The sequence below is a fragment of the Juglans microcarpa x Juglans regia genome, chromosome 1S (genome assembly GCF_004785595.1).
Source record: "Juglans microcarpa x Juglans regia isolate MS1-56 chromosome 1S, Jm3101_v1.0, whole genome shotgun sequence".
Lineage (NCBI taxonomy): Eukaryota > Viridiplantae > Streptophyta > Magnoliopsida > Fagales > Juglandaceae > Juglans > Juglans microcarpa x Juglans regia.
In genome coordinates, this window is record NC_054595.1 from 4846452 (window position 1) to 4856021 (window position 9570).

The 9570-nt window shown below is 33.8% G+C and overlaps 1 protein-coding gene across 1 annotated transcript; it reads right to left on the reverse strand.

The window, feature by feature from the left end:
• Positions 1 to 384: 384 nt before the first annotated feature.
• On the reverse strand, positions 385 to 5433 carry LOC121246178 (ubiquitin-conjugating enzyme E2-23 kDa-like). Its single transcript, XM_041144224.1, has 6 exons — positions 5182 to 5433; positions 4988 to 5067; positions 4335 to 4449; positions 4169 to 4221; positions 3935 to 4063; positions 385 to 849 (listed from the first exon to the last, which is right to left on the reverse strand). The coding sequence occupies exons 1-6, from the start codon at positions 5223 to 5225 to the stop codon at positions 719 to 721; spliced, it is 552 nt and encodes a 183-aa protein (XP_041000158.1). The 5' UTR covers positions 5226 to 5433; the 3' UTR covers positions 385 to 718.
• Positions 5434 to 9570: the final 4137 nt, after the last annotated feature.

Sequence of the window (9570 nt, forward strand, 5' to 3'; positions counted from 1 at the left end):
CTTATTAAGTAGTGCGATGTATTTTGTGTATCAATTTCTGTCTTGCAAATAAATACTTTCCTGCCCCTCATTTGTTGCTTTGGACTTTGGAGTGCTTTCTTGCTCAATAGACGTTTATAATCTTGTCCAGAGGGGGAAGAAAAATTGATACTATGAACATTGAAATGCTCTTTCATTACTTAAATTCGTTGTGTTCTAGGTTTCTCATCAAATGGCTGAGTTTTACATCTAACACCATCGATTCTTGCATCAATGGTTCAAGTGCAAGACCAGTTCTCGTAAAACTTGAGGGATATCTTCTTTCAATTACCCAATGAGATTGCACTGTACCATGCCCTTATGGAAACCACGACAACAACAAAGCAAATGGAAAATTACAACATTAATGGAAAGTTCAATTATTTACAATGACAGAAAACTAATAGAGGCTGTAAACTCCACACCTATGAACAATGAGAAATGATAGTTGCAATATGCATGCGCCATGCAATCACTTTGAAAAAAGTGAATAACACGAGATCCACATAAAAAAATAATGATTTTTTAATAATAGATTCCACTCTTTTTTAAAGTGACTGCATAACGCTTGCGCATCTTACGACTGCATGTATAGAACATGAACAATTCTATATTCATTGGAGCTAGGTTTATGAATTAACAAAAAGCTAAAACACCATTTACAACTAGAGATTAAGTTTAAAGGACATCCCCTGAACACCTATGGATCTGCTTTGCCTGCTACTTGCTCATCACTGGAATCAGATTCATTGTCACTCAGTTCCTCATCACTAGATTTTTCTTCTGGGACAGCTCCAATGTCTTCTGGCTTGGCATACTTCTCACAATATTCTGAATCGAGAGAGAATACAAGCAACATGAAGCTATGTACCCCTAAAGTTATGGGAAATGCAAAGCAAAAGCTACACAGCTCGTCATGATCTAGAGAATGTTTAGGTCCAAAAAGTTACAAGTCATGCCATGTACAATGGAGTCTGCCAAAATCGACAACAAATAGAGGGCAATTCTTTTTACAAGTAAAATAACAAATGGAGAGCAATTTCATTGAAATAACTTTTGTCTTCTGGTTGTTTGTCTACACTAACGAGATGAGCAACATGCCCCGATCCCTATGGGAGGGTAGTGATTTCCATTAGGCCAGTGACCTATTTTGACCGAATGCCTCCTACATGTCAGGGAAAATGAGTCCACCATAGAAGAAAAGTGACTAAACAGTAACAACAGCCAAAGAGCTCTCAAATTGAGCTTTGCTCAGTAAAGAGCACAACATCTAGATTGCAGTAATATCGCTTCACTTCCTTTTTAAGGGTGGGCTAGGACAACCTGCTAGCATTAAGTTGCTACTACCTTAGGAATGTTCCTTCACCAATCCAATATGGCCGAATACACGTCATTCATCAATATAGTTTTAAAAGCATGACCTAAATTTGGGCATTACAGAGCAAACCCAAATCCAACTCGCTTAGAGCGGGGTTTGAGTTGGCTGACTTGGTACTATTTATTTGCAATGCATCCTACTTGAAAAGATCTTCCAAGCAGGGTCACTGATCTACAACACTACCACTGATGCATTTTCATGGATTAAACCTTGAAAATACTGTTCTTGCTTCAGAAAGCAATATAAAAAAGATTAAAAAAAAAAAGGCAATAAAGACATGTTTAGCCACGCACTATCTATATATCAAGGTACTTGTTAACATTTAAAACTGCATTTTGAATTGCAAGAATAAAATTCTTACAGCCTATGCTTCTTTCAGAGAATATTCTGTTCTTCTAACATACCATTACTATCACATCATTCATATATTGCCAATGACATCATCAAATCCACATATCAACAGCCACTTTTACATCACTGCCTCCACCATCATCAACACAAAAAGCAGCTGCCTTCAACCATCGACACGATCTTTTCCACCAGATCAATGTCACATTTCATTTATGCCTTCAGTTTTCAGTGGGTATGCGCATGGTAATTTACAAAACAGGACTTTTATTTTTCTGTTAGAATCTTTTCAACCTTCCCTAATGACACTACTTTACTATCTGTCACCAGATAGGTCTATAGCCCTTAGGAGTCAAAGACACAAGCACAAGATTTCACATAGAGCGCCTTTGGGCTCCATTTTGCGCTAAACAGGAAAATAATATTTTTATATATGAATTACTTAAGGGTATTGATATACACACAACAAATTATACAACACATTGTACAACAATGTTATAAAAGGGGGGTATTTTTGTAAAATTATGTTACTTTTATAAGATGTTTTACAAAAATACCCCTCATTTAACACATTGTTGTACAATATATTGTACAAAATGTTGTGTGGAGATCATTTTCCATTACTTAATATTTACACGGAAACAATAATTTTACCATGTGGAAAAAAGGCAAGGATAGTTCAGTGATATTGGTGGGGGTTTGCATTGATGGTAGTGGTAGCAGAGCCTATGGAAGCAGAGTAGGAATGGCAATAAAAAGGGTCAGGAAAGGGTGGTCTCAACATGGTTGTAAATGAAGACTAGCGAAATGGGGCATGCAGGTTGGCAATTTTGTTAACAATAGCATAATAGGAAGCACCAAAGCAGTAATGGTGTTGGTGTATATAGCAGTGCCAATGTAGGTGATGGTTCTACTACCAGAACAACAAGAGTTCAGTTAACAATGTTTATCTATATCTTTTCTGCTCCTTTTTCGGTTTTCAGAGTAATAAAAGTCCTCACATGCCATTCAAATGACGCTATGACTTAAAAAAAAAAAAAAAAAAAAAAAAGAGCTATGACTTGCCGCCATGAATGAAGAATTCAATGTGGGGTGCCATGCCAGGAAGCTTCAAAACTCTAGACATGATGTCGTGTAAATATGTACATCTTTATTTTTATTTAAATTTATTGTTAACTTTTATTAGTAAAGTATTGATAACAATTTATAATACTAGGTGTACGTAATATGTCCAAGTGTTGGTTTGCATGATGAAGAGTCATTAGAAATGAAAACTAACAAGAACAATAATGATAATGATAAAAGAAGTATTTACCAACACAATGCACAATTGTAAGGTACATGAAGGTAAATTCTTTCAGATGTCAAGTTTTCAAGTGTCAAAACACCAATTTTAAGGTTGAACAGGCCAAAAAAATACCTTGAAATCTTGCCTATATGTATTCTTTGCTTAGAACTTAGAAGAGTTTTCTTATAAATAATGTAGAAAAAAAGATAGGTTTACCATTTACAATAACACAAACAAAACAAGACTTTGCCATTTTACTTGTATACCGGTCAGAACTCCATAGCATTGGGAGAAACTATTTTGATACCCAAATACAGATAATTCAACCTCAGCCATTTGATTTGAAGGTTCCTTATCACTGTCCAACCCTTAGCTGCGTTGATTGTTCGCAAAAAAGCATGGTCGCAACTAGCACTTGCAAGATAATTTAGGTTTATTGGTATAAGCTCACATCTTACATCTCAGAGATAACAATGACATGTGTGCACATATTTGTATGCATGTTAATAAGATTATTAATGTTGAAGAATGTAAACTGAATTCTCAACAATTATACAGTGTGAAGTTCCCGAAATACTGAAGTAGTCATTCAAGGAGTACAGCAAGGACTTTTTACTCCGCGACCCACTTGTAATCCACAAGAAACATATGTAGTTATGTACTATGCTCTTGAAAAACATAATGATTGAAAAAAGCCATCCCTCAAGTACTGCAGCTCTAGCTCTAAACTATGAATGTCATAAGTTAAATACCTCAAAAGAAATGAAAAGTACTCTGTAGAAGAATTTGAAAACCAGGGGTAAATATTGTAGAAACATGAAGCAAGTTTGCAAATTTTCATCCCAGTATATTAACAATATAAGGCATAACCAGGTAACAAAAACTTTAAAAAGGATCACTACCTTTAACTCTTTGTTCATAAGCAGCTCGGTCACGCATCATCAAAGCTGCAGCCTCTCCGTTCAAAGGGTCTGATGGGTTGGGGTACAGGAGAAGCTGTGGTAGGAATACTTCAAACACATTTACAAGATCTGCAAAACACGGATGTCAACATATGAGACCAGCAGCTCCAACCACCTAAACTGTAAGGGAAAAAGTACTGTGATTTCAATGAAAGGCTCAATTAGTTTAATTACCAAACATGGGGCTCCAAGTCTGATTAATAACATCTAAACAAACTGAACCTGACCTGAAAATAAAATCAGATAATATGATCACGCATGCACACAATTCCTATTAAAATTAACGAATTTGGTCAACTAATGAATACAAAACATACAGGTCCTTAACGTGTATACTCACATTTCATCAACATTTGGATGGTAGATCTTATTAATAAAGCCTATAGATGGAGATTTATAAGGATAAGCATCCGGTAGCTCAACTCTTATCCTCCACACACTTCCATGATAAGGGCCTGCCAGAATCCATCATATGAATGGAGGAAAAACACCAGTTCTCAAAACTGTACAGCCCCATTCCCAATCTAGTATAACAACTTCTGAGACCATTGAGAAATAGCAACCAACAAACCCACTGATGTTATAAAGAAGTCCTTAGCTAATCTCTACCGGGTAAAATGGTTCTAGATTTCAACCATAAGGCCCCGGTATATGCAATATAGAAAGAAATCAAATACAACTCACTAAAACCCGAAAAAGCAGACTGGTACGTAAAACCCAAAAATTGCACAAAGTCGTGGGATCAAAGAACTAAAAAGCAATTCTGAAATATAAGTTGAGAGAGTTGATAATGTTTGCATCTTTCTATCATCACCTGTCTATGAATCTAGAGCTTACAAACATCACCATATGGTCGAGGTAGCTAAAATGAGAAAGATTGAACAAAAATAACAAAGACCCATTACAACAACCATCGGTAAAGCTTAAAAATTCATGCAAAAGCACCCATAAAATGAAGAAAACAACACACAAATAGCGGTATTGAAGATTTACTATCGCTGGGTCCATGGAAATCAACATAGAACTCTTGCATGCCATCATTGATCATCTCTACCTTGTAGTCACTCATCATCCTAGTAAAAATCAAAAATAGAAATACGAAAAAAAGGGTCAAAATTCACTGTAAAAACTTTTGGACCCAAAAAAGATTCTAGATAAACAGAGAGATTATTGATTAGAGGATTAACAGTTTCATCAAATCCATCTCTCGGCGTTTGCTTGGAGAAGACATGGTTTTTCTTCGTAATTGTAGCTATGTTTCTCTTCCCAGCGGCCTTTGAAGGAGGTGTCAACTGAGCTTCTTGTACAGCTTAGAGAAAAAGGTAAAGACAATTCAGTAATCAGTACTTGAAACTTATAGGAGATGATAATGGGGAGGGAGATTTTCCAACTAGGACCCGGAAAAGTTACATATTCCTCCCTTGCCACACTTTTCCATTTGACGGCCATTAATGTTAGCCTATTCCATTCTATTCTTTTGAGAAAAGATTTTCTTTTCCTCTTACTTTTCTTTCTTTTCTTCCCTTCAATTTTTTTTTTCTTTGTTTACAGATTTTAAAAATCATAAGTTTTCGAAGCGATTTCAAAATGGGGTAATGTTATATTCTATATTTTTATTTTGTTTTAATCATATTAAATAGTATGTAATATATTCATTACTATTAAATAATAAAAAAGTAAGTAATAAATAATTATTTAATAATAATAAATATATCATTTCATATTTAATAGAATGAAAATAAGATAGTAGAATAGTGTATAGAATTAATTTTACATTTATGTGAAAAGGGTCCAAACTACTCATGAATGCTCTCAATCCCTCCATCGAAACACTCCATAGTATTGATTTTGCATTTCTGTAGCTGGAAACATCTAATGCTACCTATAATTGGAATAAAAAAGGGCACCTAAAAACAAAGATAAAGGCAGAAAAAATGTCTAGATTTGGTAGTTTTAAGCTTTAAACACAAGGCAAACTGTATGCTGATATCCAAAAAAAAAAAAAAAACAAATATTATGCAGAAACTATTCTAAAGTGTCGTTTGGATTCGAAGATGAGTTGAGATGAGTTGTAAATAATAGTGAGATTTGTGAGTTAAAGTTGATGAATAGTAATGAATAGTAGTGAGATGAGTTGAGATGAATTACGAATACAAACCTCTCCTAAATCTTTTTAATGATTTAAAGGTGCAAATACCATGGAAAAAAAACATAGGAAGATTAAAAATAATGTTGCATATTTTTATCTGCCGGCCAACATCTTTTTGGCAACTTGATCTTTGACCAGCACCCTTTTTTAAGTGTTTGCCTCTGAATATAAAGGTATAGCTTGATGAGTGGGTGAAGCATATATATATATATATATAGGATTCTTTTCTGTTCAACTTGGTTAGACAAAATTTATTATTATTATTATTATTATTATTTAAAAAAAAAGATATTCATCATCTTTTAATATGACATTAATTGATAAATAAATAAAATTAATAAATAATTTTTTTAAATATTTGATTACAAGGGAATGATAATTAAAACAATAAATAATATTTCTCTCTTTACTCTCCCGAAAGTGATATTCATTCACTAGAGAGAGATAACATCGACTTCTAAATAAGGGAATTTTCAGGTATAATTGTTTGCATATATCATTGCAGCTAACCATGTTCATGGTACTCCAAGTCCAAGTTACACCCTTAGACTAAAACCATGTGTCAATTGTTTGTGCCTTCCTAATCATCACATAAATCTAGATAGACATTTATATTAAAGTTTCATGTATGTGAAGTGTGAGCCATTCAGACCCTGCAATTTGGCTAAGGATTTATAGTAATCATATTTATTTTGGGGTTTGTATATTAATCACATAATGTCAGAAAATTAAGTTTTGAGCTCCTAAATTAACCCATTCCTACCCCTAATTTTCAAAAATATTATTGTTGGCTGATATGATCCCCTTGTTATCGGTTGAAAAGTTTAGGTGAGAGATAATTTAACTGTCTAAGATTTATTTGTGCACCAACACAATATAATGTTGGGTTTGTGGAGCCTGGCTCAGTTCACTCGAGTCTTGCTTGACAGATGACTTGAGCGAAAACCAGACAGAGAGTTCGCTCGTTAGTCGCTCGACAGATGGCTCGAGCAAAGGCCAGACAGAGAGTTTACTTGATGCGCGCTCAAGCAAAGGCCAGACAAAGAGTTCACTCGATGTGCGCTCGACACACTACTCAAACGAATATCGCAAGAAATTAAGATTTCCGTCGTGTAACCCTATAAATATGTTTTTTGAACATTGTGGCCATATATGTTGCATAGTAAAATTGGCCCAAACAGTGTACCTTGTGATTCATCAATATAATAAAATCCTATGCAACTCCGTAAACATAGGCACGTTGCGGAACTACATAAATTCGTGTTATGTGATTGATTGCTTGATTATTTCTCGCTTGTATTTGCTTTATTGTCATCATTTTTTACAACATATAGTTCTTACAAAATGGTTGTGTATGAGGATGAAAATGTACCATGAGAAATGATATTTATAGTTTTTGGGTGTGTAAGTTTCTCACTCTCTTTAAAAAAGTAAGTAAATCTAGAATCTACAAGAATTTTTTTTTTTTTTTTAATAATGGACCACATTGGCTTTTTCAAAGAGAGTGCAGCGCACTAAGGCCACCTTAGGACTGTATCTAACATTAGTAAGTGTATCATGCCTGCTTTAACAGTATTTTTTTTTTTTTTTTTTGTTTGATGAGGCTTTAACCATCTCTTTAGACAGTCTTCTACTACAATTAATGTTAGGATTCACAGTGACTAAGGATTGTAAGATGTACAAATTGTATCTATCTTTCTCTAAATTTAAAAATATTTGTATAAAAAAATTACAGAAAATCTCAATTTTGTTAAGCTAAATTGGCAAGGTAATTGAAAAAAAAGAAAAGGGGGTCTGAAACCAAAACTAAGAAAGACGATATAATCTTCTGTTATGTTTGGGCCCTCAGTATCTGTGTTATTAAATGGAACCCACCTAATTAGGAAAAGAATATTAGGTGCCACCTAATTAGGCAAAGAATATTGACAAATTCTTTTGACCAAAGAGTCCGGCAAAAATTTACTACCTTAACATTCATTGTATTAGCACCTTATCTATGTTTAGGTTATGTTTGTCTGTTAAAATCATTTTAACTCATCTCAAACTAATTATTAACAGAATTTATTATTTTTTTAATTTTTTAAAAAAATATTAAATTCATCTCAATATATTTCATATATTTAAACACATATCTAAATCTATTTACATTCAATTATCTCTCAATAAAATTCATAAAATATTATTATTTATAGATCAATTTATTTAATTTGAAATCATCTCGACATTCAATCGCACACTAATCATGCTAAACACAAGGTCCCACCCTATTTTCCATGGATGTCATGTCATAAATGCGGGATAATCTATTTGCTATGTTGTCTTTAGGGTTCACACGAAAAACGCATCTTTCGTAACGAATTGATTGTAAACAATCTCTTCTCTTTTAACGTCTTCTTAATTTTTCTCTACTAATGAAGTTTAGATTTTTGGTTCATCTTTGTTTGTTTGTTTGGTTTTTTTTTTTTTACAATGATACATAGAATGAGGGGGGAAATGACCTAAACAAGTTTGTAGACAGTGGAGCATGATACTGTGGAATTCGAGTACATTTTGCTTACTCTAGAGGCGGCATGCGGCATGCGGCTTGTGACATGGATAATTAAAAATGCTGGCTTTGCCGAATATGCAAATGTGTCTGCCACTGATTTCAACATTCATTTCCTTTTGTGCTACTTTTAAAAGCAATAGTCGAAACAATACGCTTTTATGGATAAACGATCACCATTATGAATTACAAGCACTGTCTTTTAGCTGTGCTCTGCTTGGTGCGACACGAGCACTCTAAGCTCGCTTGGGGGCAAGCATTTTGCCTTTCTACGATGTTTACCTTGTGACAAGTGGTTTGTTTTTTCATGCACTTTGCCTTCTGGGGTGCTCATCAAGGTAACAAGCACTTGATATTATGCCAAAAAAAAAAAAAATATTACAACATTTTTTGATACCAAATTTCCAACAGAGGCACAAGAGACATACATGATGCTATGACTACGACAAGTACAACATATTTGATTTTCACTTTTAGAATTCAAAAGATTCCAAATCTATCAATGAATAAATTAGAAGATAGGAAGGAATACGTCACTCCATCTACCAATAATGCAACTGATGCATGCCTCCTCAGTCAAGTGTGCAATTCAATCGATGATTCATCAGTTATGACCGACCTTTTAAAATTATTCATGAATAAAACTATAGATCAAGGACTATCAATATATATATATATATATTTTAGCTAATTAATTATAACTACAATTGTTGATTAATGAAAATTGAATCATTGATGGGTCTCAAAGGTGTGACAACATGTTCCATGCCCAATCATCCCAATTATAGGTGAATTTCATCATTTGAGTCAAATTTATAAAACAGTCTGATCCCCCCTTCACAACTACACTTATATCGAAAACTAAGAATAAAGAATATATAA